An 18,582-nucleotide genomic window follows, 5' to 3' on the forward strand; every position below is an offset into this window, starting at 1 on the left:
GAAATTCAGAGATTATTGCAACTGCAGGTTAACAGTAATCATGCTTTAAGAAACTGGTGCAATTTCCAGTGAGGCTGAGGGGCCAGGGGCATCTGTGGTTTTTGTGATGATATTTTACAAGCTCATTCATTTGCTTTAGATTCTCCCTTGGTTTACATTCACACACATGAACGTAAACAGCAAACAGCTTATGGAGGAAAGGGACAGAGAATTCAATGTCCAGACATGAAATTCAAGGTAGGTTTCTGTTTAAGTAGTTTGCTAAATGGATGCAATTAAATAATTTATGACAGCAATAATTTGAAAAATTAGTCTATGTGAGTGAGGATAATCACACCCAATTCTCTTGCAAACATTGCCATTTGCAAAAATGAAAGCAGAAAATGCTGGACACAGCTGAGGCTGTGGAGAGGGAAAGGCAAGATTAAGATTTCAGGTTAACGACCTTCCATCAGAATATATGTTAACCCCACCATTCTCCCTCCATAGATGCTACCTGGCCTGCTGAATATTCCCAGCGTTTCCTGTTTTTATTTCAGATTTCCAACATTGCTCCTTACCCATGCACTGCCACTGGCGATGTCCCCTCTAAATCCTTTTGTTATGCGTGGCCTGTTCCTTTCAGTGTGTGGTAACTTCAAGATTTTTTGCATGGCCACGGAGACATGGGGCAGAATTCATCCCCTGCCCCCGCGTAAAATGGCGCGGTGCCATTTTACATGGGCGGGCCAATCAAGGCCCGCCCAGCGTGACATCCGCAGGGAAGCGTTATGCGCTCCCTGTGCAGGTGGGGGGGGAATACCTAAAATCAAGAGTGCGCTCTTTCGCGCATGCACACGAAAGAGCGCACTCATCTCCCTGAGGCTAAGTGCAGCTTCAGGGAGATTGCCTCTACTTTCAAATATATTAATAGAAAAAAGAAATTCCCTTACATGTCCCCTCATGTCCCAACTCATGTGACATTGTCACATGTCCATAATTTCCAAAAAAGCTTTATTAAAAATTTTAAAACCCTACATGAAACCTCATCCCGCCTGTGGATGAGGTTTCATGTTTTTTCTACTTCCCGCCGGGGCTCCTGGCCTGCCCGCCAACCTTAAGGTTGGACGGGCAGGTCCACTAATTACTTTAATTGATCTGTCAATGGCCTCAATTGGCCATTGGCAGGTCGGCAGGTGCGCAGCTGATTTTGTTGCGCCCCTGCCTTCCTGAAAATTTAAATGGGGCGAGGTGACGTCGGGTGTTCCGCCTGACCTCACCGCGCGTCATTTTAAGCGTCGGCGAGCAGGCCCCACCCCCGCTTGCCGACGGTAACATCCTGCCCATGGTACCTGAGAGGACAACTTGTGAGCAGCCTGCGTTTTTGTGTTGCTGCATGTGCATGCAATTTACAAGGAACAATGGTGAGGATGGATGCATAAGGTCAGAGTCATGATGTTACCAAGTGTTATGACCACAGCCAGTATTAATTGCTGTGCCAACCAAATCCCAGAGGGAAACTTGGCTTACGAGCCACAACCTTTTTGTTGTATTCTGAAGCTGGCAAGACGATGTACCGATCTCAAAGTAAGAGGTCCAGTAACACTTTTGATTTTTTTTTTTAAATTACAAGTTTTATTAACAAATAAAAGAAAACTTAAGCACACAAGTTTACAGTTACACAATTAAGGTTAGTCTTACAAAACATTCCCCCCAAAACACTCTACTTGGTCAAACCCACAAGTAACCATTTTCCAGGCCACACTCCCTTATAGATGCTTAAATATGAAATCCAGTAATACTACATAAGGCAAACTGCTGCAGCTTCAATAAAGGTGCACCACATGACCTTTATCCTCTTCCACTCTGCGGTGGAATCCACTTCAGAATAAAACTGCTTGCTGCAGCCCAAGACTTTTCTGGCTTGACTGGATGGGTAATTCAAACTACATCCTCCTCCAGCCCAGCACTCCAGCTATCTCAACAGCTCAAACAGCTCCAGCTATCTCCAGCCCAACAGCTATCCGCAGTTTACTCTAATATGCCTTTTCCCCCTTTCATCCTGATTCCATTGCTCTCACACACCTTTTTGAAACTCAGCCCTTCCAAATAAAAGATATTTCATGTTTCCATCTTGTCTTTGCTTTCAAGTCACTAAAATATCATATTCCCACTACCTGGTTACCTATGAACTCCTGCAAGATGTACCCCATCGATATTGAAACAACCTCTCAACTTATCTAAAAAATACAAATTTTAGATCTAACCTATTTACTTGTATCTCAACTTAACACCTCTATCCTTTTCATGTTTCCAAACCCCCAGACAATCTGGCTTCTATCAAATTCTTCCCAGCTTAATTAAATCACACACACACAGGCACCCAGCCTTCTTTATAGAATAGTACAATATATTCCAAAATATTAAAAAAAAACACTCATTCTCACACAAGGTACATCATAGATGAGGATGAGAGGGTGACATGGGATGGACCTCTGAGGTGACAGTGCAAGAGTGGGAAGGAGACACATTGCTGGAGATGCTCTGGATGGGTAAGAGTAGACACGAGCAATTAAATGCAAAGGCACTCTTCTTAAATGAATGTCACAATAGCATCACATCAGAGATTCATTCCTAAATGAAGTCTTAAGTGGGTATCTTTGAAATTTGATGTTTTCAGATAGTTCAATACACAAATTTAAAAGCAGGAATTGCAGTAATTTATTCTGTATTCAATTATTTGCATCTTCTGTCAAATATAGAAACAATACTTGTACACACAAGGAAATATACTGCAGGGGAACTTGAGAGGAAAAGTAAGTTAATAAAATTGTATTTGTACTTGTATAGCAACTTATTACATTAAGATGTCCTACTACACCTCACATACAATTTTGAATCACTGAAAGTAAAGCAGATAAACATGGCAACTGTCTAATGACAACGTCATCACACTACTGAGATGAATAACTAATCTGATTGGTATTTTGGTGTTTAAGAAATATTGCAGATTCAAATACGGTAGTACGTGTGGGACACAGTGGGTTACACTATTTTACATCAGTTAATTCTGTTCATAGATTTGTTTCCCCAAAAACAAAACATTTTATTCAAGGACATGTGTTATACAAGTGCTGAAAAAAAAAGATTCAATCATAGGAAAATTGAAATACGACTACTGGGCATCTTGCAGTTATCAATTGTGCTGCCAAATGACCAAAAAAACGATGTCCGTGTTGGTGGAAAGATCAGAGAGCAGCTGAACATGTTCAGCCTTACTGTCATCCAGACATAGGTGAAGTGATCAGTACTGAATAGAGGGTGCTCTTACCAATTGTTCAATGATAAATAAGTGATTAATCAAGGTTTAACAACAACATTAGGTAAAAAATTAAAATAAATAGCAAATTATCAGAAGTGTTTTAAAGGCAATTCTTTTTCTATAAGCCGCAAAGTTTTAGGCAACTTGTTAGTTCCCTTTATATTCAGTTTTAGGAGTTTCATACCTTTGGGACCTGAAGGTATCTTCAGCTTTCTCTGAAATTTTGGGAATGCCCATAACAAAGTCATACAAGTTTAAATTAATTTGTTTTGACTGATAAGCAAACATTTTCATGTGCATCAAGATTAGCCTTGTTGTTAGGAGCATAACATTATGTGTAATGATCAATAATCGCTCAAATCCTTTCACAGCTTTGTCAGTTGGTCCCTTGTGCACATTTCAAGTTTATTGTTGAAGGGCGCAAAACTCACATTGAAATCTGCCATCCCCTGACTCATCAGTCTAATCTGAGAATACGCCGTGGGCAACATGATCAATCTCCCTTACAATGGTCACCTTGATAGCAGCATTAAAAGCTGAGTAAACCTTGGACAAACAGTGTTAGCCATCAACTCCCCTCTCCTGTTCAGCTAATTTTAAATCAAGCCAATTTTGTCTGTAATGCTGTGGGCCTATATTTTCACGAAAAGGCTTTGCCCTTACTGGCAACACGTATAGCAGTGCTACCCAATGCATTAACCACTTGTCACATGGCAATTAGAAATTTAGATGAGGCTAATTGCACAGATTAGTTAAATAAAAAGAGTCACAGACACAATGTGATCTCAGTAGTCATACTTGCATGGTATAGGCATGTGTACTTTAACTTTTCTGTGTGTTTGTTCATAAAATGGTAAAGCCAAAAGAAGAACATAAGTTTTTTTTTTAAACTGCTGTATTTGCTTTAATTCTTTAGTTGCTATTTATCGTTTATCTGTTGGAAGTGTGTAACACAGGCAAAAATACCAGACTTCAGCACCATGGAAACACCAGTAATAATGGATGATGAGGGGAAGCTGTCACCACGGTCAGCTTGAGCAATCGGAACAACCACACCAGACCAGCAGAAGAAAGCAACTTTAACCAGTCATGAGCAGCTCAATAGTGGATGAACAAACAGGAATCTAGCTAATTAGGGGAACAAGCACATGCAACATTAGAACATTCAAATACCTTTCAGAAAAGACATCAAAATCAGTCAGAAGATCACATATCCTGAGCCCACTCCGAGCTGCTTTTGAAGAGTACACTGGTCCAATTCCCTTCTTTGTGGTGCCCAAGCTGTTAAAAACAAATAATCAATCAATAAATAAGCTAAATTTTATTTGATTAAGCTGTCACTAATTGTGTCCAATAAATATATCTAATTAGGCAGTAAAGTAATGGAAACAAAACTTATTTCTCTGGGTAAATCCATCCACCACTTTAATGTATACTGAAACGGTTAAAATTAAAACAAACAGTAAAAATGGACAGGAGTTAGTCAAAAATGGGCCATGGTGTGGTTTAATAAATGTAAAAACAATGATTTTAAACACAGTGGGAAACATAATTGCATTTTATGTCCTAATTAGTATTAGTCGATAGGTAGTCAGTATTAAAAGCTGTTTGGGATTAAGGGAACTAGAGTCAACGCTGATTTGTAACAACGCCATGAACAGCAGATATTGTCTGGTTAATCTGAAAAGGATCTAAATTTAGCTAAATACAAGAGAAATAGGGCTCATTTTAAACATAAAGCACTATATAATAGCACTTCCAAAGCAACACATCTGGCTTTGTTTCAACTGTCCAAATGTTGATAGATCTACATAATCATAACCAAATAACTACTCATCAGTGAAAGGTGCTACTAGGTATAGAAATAGAGATTTAAAATGCCCTAATTTAGTATTTTGTTTAAAAAAGGTAAACATGACTAAAAGCACAAAAGATCCAAAAGCTTTTGCATGCCTACACAAATTAATCTTAACTTTTTCCATGATAAATTTCTGTCTATGCTGATGCTGGAAATGGCCGAAGTAATTTTCAAGCTACAATCCATCTCAGTTACAGAAAAATAATAGAATGTAACACTTTAAAATCGGAATAAACTTATGTCTGGGCTAATTATTCCCCAACTTCTAACCCCCAAAGACTAAATTTGGTCTACTGTATGGCCAGCACAGAAATGACGGATCAAATAGTTCCTTCTGTGCTGTAAGGTTCTACAATGCTATGATTGTAGATGCATTCTCAGGGAGTCAGTTGTCACTCAACATAGTTTAAGCCTCATCAGCTCAAAAAAAAGGTGAAATTATCACTTGAAGAGTCAAAAAAATCTTCCTGCATTACATAAGTAATTAAGAAATGAATAATACAAGGTTGCACTGCAACAAAACTGCTGATAACGTTTTACACTAATTACTAGGTTTGACCATGACACATAAGCGCTGTTATTTCAAAAGTACCAGCATAGGTAAGAAGGGACCAAATGGCTTCTTTTTGTGCTAGAGGATTCAATATCTTAAACAGAAAAAAAAATCCCTAACATTTAATATGAATGTTACAATTTATCAAATTCCACTTCAGAAAGGTGCTAAAAACATTTCCTTGGAAACATGTAGGAGCCTTACTTTTTTCCTGCTTGTTGTTGCCTCTGTTGTTCCTGAGCGCCATCAGCGGCTTGGTGAAAATCAAATACTAAAAACAAAGATAAAGATTTGATGTTGTTGCACTCATTTAGTTAATTGGTGTAGTACATAAATTATTCCAAGTCTTGCTGTCCTGACTATCGTCAACAACTCATCAATATTGAACTGGTAGCATCTATCCTGTGTCCAGCCATAACAATATGGGAGGTTACAACCTTTACTTGCAAGCAACCTTTCAGCACACTGTTACTGCACACACCCCTAACAAGTTCTAAGAGATGGGAATACTTAATGTTAACTTCCACCAATTTTATTATCATATCTTTCGCATGATTTATGTTTGTGGTGCTCATCAACACGGTGCAATGTGTTTGGCTGTATCTTTTACAATTATGGCTGGAGTCATCTAATTCACTTCAACCACTCTGTCACTTGCAATTCTGTCAAAATAAACTTGTCTGACTTCTGCAAGATTTTTCAGACAGGGGTACTAATTTTGATCAAAGCATGTCATTTCCGGAATGACTACAATCCAAGCTTGTGGCCAGACTTTGTGCAACTACAGTTAAGTAGGAGTATAACACACCAACCAGAGTATGATGTTTATTTAAAATGTAATAGAGTAAAAATCCAATGATAATGCAACTGATAAACTTTATATAAAGTAAATAACATTGTACTTTGTAATAGAATTCTAGATGACTTCAGCCTCACAATGTGCCTGCTGAACTTTTCAAACTATTCTGCTCCCAGTTCTGATGAAAGGTCACAGGCTTGAAACGTTAACTCTATCTCTCTCACTCCACATTGCCACTAGACTTGCTGAGGTATTTCTAGCAGTTTCTGTTCTTATTTCAGATTTTCAGTATCCACAGTATTTTGCTTTTGCTGAACCATTTACAGTTTGTGTCCTGTCCCAATTAGGACCTGGACTGAAGCTGTTGTAATCCTTTTCACAACTGGACCGTTGCAATACAAGGGGGAAACTATTTTCATCATCAGCCTGGGCTGGATTCAAATGCAGGGGCTACTGTAGAGCATCCAGTCAATTCTCCAACTACAGCCTTTAATTAACTGGAGGCTATAAAAACAGATCTAGCAAAGTGATAAGCTGTGGATCTTTTTGCAAGGAAAGAAAAACAATATTGAGGGAAGGGGGGAAAGGACTACAAGAAATGCCACCATAGTTGGGAATGAAGAGCCCCCATCGGACAGAAAAACGGCCGTCCGTGTATGATCATTACCTGTGCCTAAAGAACAAATGACGTTTTATTTAAATGGAAAGCAAGGTAACATAGGCTGCATACGAAACAAGAGGAGTGATGTTTTTGTAAGTGGCCATTTTAATAGCCATGAATCAACTTACCAATATGAGCTCTGTCTGAAATGATCAGTCTATCCTCCCAACCTACAAGACCTGAAGATGAAAAGAAAGTTATTATATTTCATAAAAATGGCACAAAGAAGAAAAACCCGAATTGATATGGAACCTTACTGAAAGTGCTTCACGTGACAAATTACTTTTGGATGTAGTGACTTTTAGTCAAACTTGGCAACTACCCCAATTCACTGAAGTCCACAAACACCAATGAGATTCTGGGTGAAGGCGAAATATTGAAGAAGGCATAGAGAACTCGTTGCTTTTCTTTGAAGGAATCTTTAACATCCATCTCAACAGCCAAGTGATAGCTGGTGTTTAAAGAAAATTAATCTGAAGGACAGCATTTCCTCAGTACTACACTACAATGTGTTCTCACATCCTACACTGGGGTTCGAGTCTGCTACTTTCTGACCTAAATGTGAGATTGCTATCAACTGAGCCAATCTGAGATTGAACCGTCTTTGGTTCTGGTTTATCATAGAATTTTTACAGCATAGGAGTTCCATTCAACCCATTGTGTTTAATCTGGTTTGACGGGAGCATCCTGTTAGTTGCAAATACCACTTTTTAAAACAGCAAGCTTCATCTGTTGCTCAAATTTTGCTTCCATCTTGGCTGCCATCAAGCCAAAAAGACGTTCTGCCTATCAGCAGTAATATGCTATATGAATTTCAGCGCCAGAGGAATGCCAGGTATGTAGGCCGTACATACCAAAGGCTAGTGGATCATATCAAACAGCATGTCCCAGCCGCTGTTCGCAAGGGGCTAGGAACAGACCCTACCCACCCAGCCCATGCTTGCAAAATTCAAAACACAGTGTCCAACATTAGATGTGATTCCATGATTGGACAACATTGCTAAATAATCCTCAGTGTGCTAAGAATTACGCTGACAACCAATTCAAGACCGTCAGTCCGGCTCATAGTCTGGCACATTTGCGTGACTTGAAGCTACATATATTTATACACAGGGCCCTGTGCTTTGCAGACAGAAATAACGTGTACACACGTTGTGCCTGTTTCAGCTTAAACAAAACAAATGACAGCCATTTGTTGACTCATTCCTCAGGGCAATGCCTTGACCAATCAGGGTCAAGCTGCCTGGTTTAAGTTTCAAACAATGGTTAGCAGTTAGCTATCAATCGCCATCACTGGTGTATTCTCCATGGCAACATCTCTAACAATTAGAGTTCATCTGCCTACCAATCAGCACTCTTCTCAAACAGTATAAATTGTAGTTTTCCCCTTAAATTGGTATTTTTGCGAAGTGTCCTGATGAGTGCAAGATGAAAAGCTTTGACAAGTCTCTTTTTTCAGCGATACATATATAGCCCCTAGTTACCAACTCAACGAGCAGTGGAAATAGTCTTTATTGATTTACCTCATCAACATAATCTGAAACACTTCTCTTAAACTTTGATTGAAAGGAGCCTTGAAAAGAAATGAAAACATCTCTTCTGTGCTATTCCCACAGTCGTGGTGTCCTTCAAAGCAAGGGACAAGAGCTGGGAAATGAAACTTTCCTTCCCCATCTCTATTATTTGCACCATAATGCACTCCTAGATATGGTAAATTAGAGTATGAGAGGAAGCTAGCTAGGAATGTGAAAAAAGATAGCAAGAGTTTCTACAGGTATTTAAACAGGGAAAGAGTAGGTAAAGTGAGTGTTGGTCCTTTAGAGAGTGACAGTGGGGAGTTAATAGTATATAATAAGGAAATGGCAGATGGAATGAACAAAATATTTTGTTTCTGTCTTCACTATAGAGGATGCAAAAAACATTCCAGTAATAGCTGTAAATCGACAGGTGGAGGGGAGAGAGGAACTTGGTGAAATTACAATCACTAGGGAAGTGGTACTGAGCAAATTGATGGAGCTCTGGGCTAACAAGTCTCTGGATCCAGATAGACTTCATCCTAGGGTCTTAAAAGGGGTGGCTAATGAGGTAGTAGATGTGTTGGTGTTAATTTTCCAAAATTCCCTAGATTCTAGAAAGGTTCCAACAGACTGGAAAGTAGCAAATATAACCCCTCTATTCAAGAGGGGAGAGAGGCAGAAAACAGGAAACTATAGGCCAGTTAGCTTGACGTCTGTCATGGGAGAAATGTTAGAGTCGATCATTAAAGAGGGTATAGCTGGGCACTTAGAAAAACTCAAGGTAATCAGGAAGAGTCAGCAAGGTTTTATGAAAGGTGTAAGAAATTGGGGTCTTTAATAAGTGGGTATCTTCTGCATTTTATAGGATTTTCTAAGCAACATTGATTGCCTCTCTTTCTTACCACTTTGACCTCTGAACAGTTTTCAGAAACAGCGAGTCATTTAGTTCAGGTTGCCTTTTTCAGAGTCATTAAATGGCATCCTGTGCATCCTCTTATCTCCCAAGTGTTTAGAAAGGACCAAGATATGACCCTCAGAAAGATGCAAACCTAAAAACTGACCTCGAGCGGGCTGAGGCACAGGGGGTGTGATAACCATTCTGACATTATGAGTACCTATCTTGCATCCATTGGACAGAATAGTTAGATGACTGGGGGCTGGTAGCTTACCCAGTGTCAAAAAGGGTATCTAGATTGGTGTCATACTCGTAGTAGTGGGCTGAGATTGTGAGGTGACACTGCTCATTGGGCATCTGTCTTCTTTAGATGGAAGATGGACCAGAGGAGGAGGAGGAAGATTGAGAGATCAAGAGAAGAGTTTCCTAACACTTTGCCTAGAGAGCGAAATGCTGTTATCACAAGCTGTTACGGGTCATATACTTTTTTTCCCTGTCTAATTAGTTAATATATCATGTCTAAACTGTTGTTTCTTAATAAACTCGATAAACTAGCTTAAAATTACATACAAATAGTTGACTGCCTATTTAGGTATGTGGTCCCGAACCCAGAAATCTTACAAAGAGAAATCATGTTTTACCAATTTATTAAGAGTTCTTTGAGGGAGTAACATGTGCGGTGATAGGGGGGAGCCTGTAGATGTACTGTACTTGGGATTTCCAGAAAGCATTTGATAAGGTGCCACATCAAAGGTTATTGCGGAAAATAAAAGCTCAGTGTAGGGGGTAACATATTAGCATGGATAGTAGATTGGCTGGCTGGCAGAAAGCAGAGAGTATGCATAAACGGGTCTTTTTCTGATTGGCAGGATGTGACGAGTGGCAGTCCCACAGGGGTCCCTGCTGGGGCCTCAACTTTTTATAATTTACATCAATGACTTAAGGAGTTTGCAGATGGATATAAATAAGTTGAGTGAGTAAGCAAAAATCTGGCAGATGGGAGTATAATGTGGGAAAATGTGAAGTTGTTCGCTTTGGCAGGAAGAATAAAAAAGCAGAGTATTACTTAAATGGAGAATGACTGCAGAATTCCAAGGTGCAGAGGGATCAAGGGATTCATGCATGAATCACAAAAAGTTAGTATGCAGGCACAACACGTAATCAAGAAGGCAAATGGAATGCTATGCTTTATTACCAGCGGAAATGAACATAAAAGTAAGGATGTTATGCTTCAGTCATACAGGGCATTGGTGATACCGCATCTCGAATACTGTGTGCAGTTTTGGTCTCCTTAGTTAAGGAAGGATGTCGATGCGTTGGAGGCAGTTCAAAAGAGGTTTACTAGATTGATACCTGGAATGAGCGGGTTTGTCTTATGAGCATAGGTTGGACAGGCTGGGCTTGTTTCCACTAGAGTTTAGAAGAGTGATGGGTGACTTGATTGAAGTATGTAAGATCCTGAATGGTCTTGACAAGGTGGACGTGGAAAGGATGTTTCCTCTTGTGGGTGAATCCAGAACTAGGGGGCACTATTTTAAAATTAGGGGTCATCCTTTTAGGACAAAGATGAGAATTTTTTTCTCTCAGAGGGTTGTGTGACTTTGGAACTCTGCCTCAGAAGGCAGTGGAAGAATATTTTTAAGGCAGAGGTAAATAGATTCTTGTTAGGCAAGGGGATCAAACGTTATGAGGGGTAGACGGGAATGTGGAACTCAAAAAAAAACAGATCAGCCATGATCTTATTGAATGGCAGAGCAGGCTCAAGAGCCCGAGTGGCCTACTTCTGCTCCTATTTCGTATGTTTGTAAAGGCTAGATGCAAAGTTAAGGTTCCCTCAAATTCTACTGCATTCTATAGCCTTAACCTCAAGAGGAGTGGACCTCACGCTTATTTTCATATAATTGTGACTGACTTTGAGTGTCAAACATTGTGTCATTAATTCTGTGGAATGCCATGCAATAAAAAATAAGTTAAAAAGGCCCAAACTCATTTTATTTAGCTGTGATACATTAAAGAGATAGTAGAATACCAGTTCTTTGTTTTAAATATGTAACTTAGCTTGCACGAGATGGGAAGAGAGAGGAGAAATAGTCATTTGTGAAAAAACGCACAGAAAATATTCACTAGCCTAAAGTAATGCCCATGTACAAGTTAATTTCTTGCGGAAACTGGCACTTTTCCATAGATGATGAACTGACCAAAAAATTTATTGTACAAAAGATTCTCCCAAAGTTGTATTTGCTGAAGTAACACCGCTTTGAAGCAGCTTTTGAAGGAAAAGCAGGGGGGCGGGGGTGCCTGGTAACAAGGAAATGAGGTCAGGGACAGCTTTCCAAAGCATGAGGCAAAGATGTCAACTGAAGCTGGAACAAAGACGATGCCAAAGTCGACAAAGTTAAACAGCAGAGGGAAAATGCAGGAACATATGGCTACAGAAGTAGGGAAGTGCTAGACTGTGGAGGATCTTCAGACGAGTACAGAGATGTTGAAATTTATGTATTGGGATATATGGAGTTTTTAAAGATTGGAGAGCAGGACAGAATGTAGTCGCAGGGTTTGGAAAAAATTGAAGATGATTACAGGAAGAACTTGGGAGGTCATCAAGGAAAGTGCTTGGAGCCATCATGTGTTTCAGTGGCAGAGAAGTGAGGTGGGCAATCGTGATGGTGCTTAGAATATGGGCTATGATGCTCGGCTCAGGGTCATGCAGGACACTGAGATTTTCCAACATTAAACTCAGTTTAAGCAAGCTACCTGGAGCAGCCTGGAGTCAAGGGTTAAGGTGCACAGGCAGGAGCTAAACAGGATCAGTAGGATTCACTGTATTACAATCACAAGTAACAACTCTTGGTCATTTTCTATTCCCCTACATAGACACACTGGGGTTAAATGTAATACGCTATACTGTTTCTCTGGTTAGGATCAGTTAAACTCAACAAAGACCAGGGATTGAATCTGGAACCCATCAGGTAAAAATGGATCATATCACACCTAATCAACCTATACAATGAAATAGTTAAACAAACAGTTACAACTCTCATCTCGTATAGACATCATGGTCAGTAAAGCTTTAGTTTTAGTCCCCTTTTTGTGCGTATGGCTTCTTCCCACTTGATACAAATTATGTTTGCACAACTCTGCATACAAGTTGTCTGGAAAGCTGTATATAAAACCTAGTTTTAAAAGCCAAGCTAAAAACACTAAACAGTAATTTGACAAACTGCTACACCACTTGTCTGCTTATCAACACCATAATTAGGGAGGGACAGAATTCAGATGACTCTGAATGACATGATAGACACTACTTAATGGGTTCCACTCTCAGCTGCTCAAGAAGTCTTCATCTATGAAGAAACATTATATAACACCTTTAACATAGAAAAACGTTCACAGGAGAATAATTAGGGCAAAAATTGACAACAAAGGAGGAGATATTAGGATGGGGTGACTATTGACAAGCTCATGTTTATGGAGAGTGGAAGATGGGATGCTGGCCAGAAGAACTTTAGAGTACTCGAAACAAAAACAAAAAATGCTGGAAAAACTCAGCAGGTCTGACAGCATCTGTGGAGAGAAAGACAGAGTTAACATTTTGAGTCCGTATGACTCTTCTTCAGGATACACGAGTCTGGAGGCAACAAAAACATAGATGAAGGTTTCGGCAGCTGATGGGTGGAGGCAGGCAATATTATGGAGGTGGAAGTAAGTGGTTTTTGTGATAGACAAGGAATGGGGTTGGAAGCTCAGATTGAGGTCAATTGGGACAGCAGCAGTGACCAAGGAGAGTTATGGAGTCTGCAGCGAGGGAATTGAGTTTGTGGCAGAGGTCAAAGACAACGGCTTTTGTCTTCCCAGTGTTTAATTGAAGGAGATTACAGCATATTTGGGGCTGGACCTTAGACAAGCAGTCTGACAACACATAGGGTTGAAATAAGCGGGGTGCAGTTAAAGCTGGATATTGTCAACGTACAAGTGGAAATGTTATGGGAACACCATCATCATCATCAAGTGCTCCAAACCACACAACCTCTTACTTTGGGGAAGGGGGTGGGGGGGTCTATCACTGTTCCTTCAGTGTTTTCTGGGTCAATATCCTAGAATTCCCTACTAAACACCACTATGGGGGCACAACTACCATAGTGACTGGAGCAGTTCAAGGAGAAAGCCCATCACTACCTTCTCAGGGAAACATATGGGATCCTGGGCTTTATTAATAGAATACAAAAGCATTGAGGTTATGTTAAACCTTAATACAAAAGCATTGAGGTTATGTTAAACCTTAATACAAAAGCATTGAGGTTATGTTAAACCTTAATACAAAAGCATTGAGGTTATGTTAAACCTTAATACAAAAGCATTGAGGTTATGTTAAACCTTATGAAACACTGGTTAGCCCTCCGCTGGAGTATGGCATTTTAATCTGGGCACCACATGTAAAGGCCTTACTGAGGGAGTAGAGGAGATTTACTAGAATGGTTCTATAGATGAGGGACTCCAGTTATGTGGGGACACTGGAGGAGTTGGCATGGTTCTCGTCAAAATAAAGAAAGTTAAGAGTTTTGATAGAGGTGTTCAAAATCATGATGCAGTCAAATAGGAGAAACTGTTTCCATCAGGGGGCAAAGATTTGAGGTGTAAACAAAGGAGCTGGAGGAATAATTTTAAAAAAACACAGGAGGTTGTTATGATCCAATGCCCGAAAAGGTGGAAGCGGATTCAATGGTAACTTTGAAAAGCAAATTGAATAAATACTTGAAGGGGAAAAAATATTACAGGGCTGTGGGGAAAGAGCAATGGAATGGAACTAAATGGACAGGCTGTATCAAAGAGACAGCACAAGCATTATAGACTGAATGGTCTCTTTCTATGCTGTGTCACTCATGTTTCTATGATATAAAATTCAGTCCATTACACTGCTCACTTCAATTGGCACGTGCAGCATAAAGTGCTGCAAGCATGGAAAATGTAGGGAATTCTAGCAAATTTCTACAGCTCACTCCATTTCTTAGGTGATAAGTGGATTGCTTAGTACAGAACTAAAGATGACCCCAGATTCCTCTGTCAGTCTTTCAACTCTGTCTACGCTGTTAGTTAGCTGATCTGACCTTGAGGCAGCTATAAATGTAGTGGCCCTGCCAAGACTCTAGTAATGGTCCAATTAGACGATACCTGGGACATAGGGACATAGCTACGGTGACAGACTGGGTAAATCTGGCTGCAAGTAAGGAGGTTAAGTGGTTGGCTCTTTTATGGTGATTAAAATAATGAAGGGAATTGACAGGGGTGCCTCTTCACTCTAGAAGGGAGACACTTTTGGTTTGGCATTTCTCCCAGTTTAAGGCAAAATGACAGATCCCACAATTAGACCAAGTTTCCCATGGTTTGAAACCTAGGCCTTTGTACATGCCATGTGTGGAGCAATGTGCCCAGAATTAACAATCACCTCTTAACTACTATATATAGCATACTGAAGATTACTTGGGAAACTGATCCTGTTCCCTGCGTTCTTCACAGCAATGAGCAAATTGAGTTAATTTCTAAACAAGTTGAATAATGCATAAAGAACTAAGGCAGAGCAAGAAACCAGAAGACTTGAAGTCAATAAAAATAGAATTAGATCAGAGGCGCTTTCAAGTAAGATTTCTTTTAAAAACACACAGTCTAATAATAAGCAACAGGACGTGATGTGACAATCCTTCAAATAACTTCACACATGATGCTGAACATAAATAATGCAAATTCTCAGTTTAGATCTCATCAGAATCAGGGACATGAATATACAAAGAGAATTATTTTACGCTACAGGCAGTTCTTTGAACTCACAGTGTGTGAAGTTGGCCATTAACATCCAGAAATTGCTGTCTCACTGCAATTTTTTCCTTTAACAGTTCAGCAACGGGAAACGTTAAATTACTTTTACCCCATCGTATTTTAATCCACGTGTAAACATTTTAAATAATCTGTTTTATTTTTATATGGAATTAAGCCACTTCAGTCTGATTAGGATGAGTTGATGTTAACACTTAAAATGCTGTTCAATGGACCAATATTGCAGCTTTCACCCAGATACCCTATTCTGAACTCCTCGTTGAATTTTGGCATGGAAAGATAACCACCATCTTAACTCTAGCTATTTTGAAACTATCTGGCTTAAGAGTGCAAATTATCCACTTTTGCCAGCATCAGAACACTTTCTTTCTTGTCACAATAGTCTTAAATTCTGTGCCATAATGACTCAATAAGAGCAGACATAAAAATTAAATTTGACCTAAGATGGTGAAGAATAAATCCAGAAATAATTACTTCATACGTGGAAATCACAGTACCAGGAAGCCACTGATGCAGAATCAACTCGTTAACTGAAAGGGAGATTGATGCTGTTCTTACTCGGGAAATAAGGGTTTTAAAAGGGATATGGGAAAAAGGGCCAGGGAACTGGGATTAACACAGCTGCCAAGGTGAACAAAACGGAAGGGCACATTTGACAAGCTGCACCGTCTACCCAAGTAGATGCCTGCACCTGAAGAGAGCAGAAAAAGGAAAAATAGAAAATAACTTCCAATTTCAAAAGATGAGCTTCCTGCAGGAATATAGTGAGCTGCTGCTTATTGAAAGAACAGCGGCAGCAAACATGAAATCAGAGGCAGAAAGGACTCCTGCTGCCATTTTTGCACTGGAAGTAACCACGCACTGCTGTTCTCCCATTACCAGTCATACTAATATACTTGGACTCCCAGGTCAGCCTCAAATCTGCTGTACTAACCATTTCCCTTCTTCGCATTCTTTGCAGCTTCTTCGAAGAGACCCGGTAGATGAACGACCACTCCATTACCTACAGAACACAAACAGTTAGCTAATGAAAAAAATAACAGCACCTCTTAAAAAAAATACACAAGTTAACCACGACACAGGATGCAGACAAAATGAAAAGGAAAAGAAGAGAAGATGGACTTGGTGTGAATAATGCTGTTGAATGGGAAATCCATGTTCAAATCCCAGTGTCCAATGGCAATGACAATTGGATTTCCCTTGAGGATGACTTTTATTAATTCTGGCCAAGTTATTGGAGAGGCAGGAAAAGTTTGTCGCAAACAGGAAGGAAGGGCAGTAACTATAATTTCTTGGAATAACCTACTAGCTCAATTTCTCAATTTGGCTTTAAAAAAAGCAGTCAGCGGCACAAAGATAAAAATATAATACAATTAAATTTGTTGCATTTTCTTTTTCAAGACTTTGATTCTATTTGTCCATTATCATTTGTGGAACTGTCCCATTACTGTAAAACAACAAAGCGTCTGGAGCTCAAAGTTGAATTCTCAAGCATCAGCCAGCACCTTAAACTGGAATGTTTCTTCACTACTGAGCTACCAATAGTAGTAGCTTGTCCAACCCATGTTTTGGTGTGGCTTTTAAATATTGGATAATTACAGTAATTAAATATAAACACACACACACACTGCAATAAGAAACTATGCAAAAAGCACTTTCCCATGACTCACTGGGGATACTGCACTGTAATATCAAGCCCCAATGTTCCCCGAGCCACGACAAATGTGAAAAGTTTGACCAAACCACCAGTTTGCCCCAATTCTACCTAACTGTTGAATTTAGGCTAACAGAATACGAGCACCAAGTTTATAATCTTAAAAAGTAAATAACTGTTTATTGAACAAATAGTCTTTAACTGGTGGAAAAAGAAATATGAACTGCTAATTTCTACCTCAATAATTTAAACCCTATCCTTTCTTAAACCCCTATACACGTCCCACCCCCACCCCACATGGATTTTAAGAGTGAGATAAAACAGTTCAATAGCACCAATCCAGAGTACAGGGTTAGTTGGGTTGATTTTGATTGATGTCTTCCAAATTCCTTGCAGTTTGTTGTTGATGACACAAGGTGGTCTCCCAGCACTTTCAGTCTGTGGTTCAGTGGTTGAAAAACTTGCTTTTCAATGTCTCTATTGGTGATTTTTCCTCTTGACAGGGTTTTTTTTTCCCCAGACAGAGCTGGTTACAGAGATATGAAGAACAAACCAGCTAGCTAGCCTTGTAGATTTACTGAAATCATACACACGCAGGAGAGGTTTTAGGTGTGTTCTCTTTGCAGGCTAGGATCTCTCTGCTCACTGCTATCACACAAAACTTTGGTCGCCTGATCAGGAGCCAATTAAAACATTTTTGCTAGGCTGTTCTCCTTAGTTCAGGACCCCTTTCCGGCACCACTTTGTCCAGCCTGGCACACCCTATCCAGGAGATAGCTACATTGTATATTCCCCATCCTGTTCCAGTGAACATGTCTTTCAACTGCAGCTAGGGTAGTTTTTAAAGCCACAGTCCAATTTTTAAAACCACAGTCTAAGAAAAATAAAAAATGGGTTCTTTACAAGTCTTTGATCCAAATGTTATGGGATGCAATCCAAACATGTGCTGTCCCAAACAAATGCCACCTCAATGAGAATTCTAAAGTTATTAGCCAAAAACGTAACTGAGATACAGATGGCCACGATTTACCAAATTACGTTATCACAATCTCAGTCAAGATTTTACTGCCTTAACAAATTAAATATTTATCCCCAACATCCATCTTTCTTTGCAGTGAAATATGGAATGAAGTTCTTTAGGAAAGGAGGCTACAGAACTGCAGAAGCTGTGGACACCTCACTAAATTCAAATAACTTACTCACCGTCAGCTTATTGAGACCAACATATCAACACAATACAGATGATGCACAGTCTGATTTATAGCTTCAATGTACAGCCAATATAAAAGCCAGTAAGTGCTTTCACTTGGATTTCAGTAAAACAGAATGTTGGGCAGTATTGCATTCACTTGAATTGGATTAAAACATTCTGTGGTATAATTAAATGCATTGTTGGCTACAAATTGCCATTGATTGCAAAAGTGGTACTGATGGGGACAATTTAAAATGATAAATTAAGAAGCGTCACACATGTATGTTGGCCCAAATACCATTATTCCTACAGTGCACAGCTGC

General features: G+C 39.6%; 1 protein-coding gene across 1 annotated transcript in view; it reads right to left on the bottom strand.

Moving 5' to 3' along the window:
* adss2 (adenylosuccinate synthase 2) overlaps nucleotides 1–18,582 on the bottom strand; it is an 87,906-nt gene that overhangs the window by 24,909 nt on the left and 44,415 nt on the right. The window contains exons 3-6 of the mRNA XM_078557387.1: nucleotides 16,348–16,416; nucleotides 7,301–7,351; nucleotides 5,917–5,983; nucleotides 4,475–4,582 (exon numbers count right to left, since the gene is read on the bottom strand). Of these exons, the coding sequence (XP_078413513.1) occupies nucleotides 4,475–4,582; nucleotides 5,917–5,983; nucleotides 7,301–7,351; nucleotides 16,348–16,416 (295 nt within the window). The remainder of the gene's footprint in view (nucleotides 1–4,474; nucleotides 4,583–5,916; nucleotides 5,984–7,300; nucleotides 7,352–16,347; nucleotides 16,417–18,582) is intronic.

The sequence above is a fragment of the Cetorhinus maximus genome, chromosome 14, assembly GCF_964194155.1.
Source record: "Cetorhinus maximus chromosome 14, sCetMax3.hap1.1, whole genome shotgun sequence".
Taxonomy (NCBI): Eukaryota; Metazoa; Chordata; class Chondrichthyes; order Lamniformes; family Cetorhinidae; genus Cetorhinus; species Cetorhinus maximus.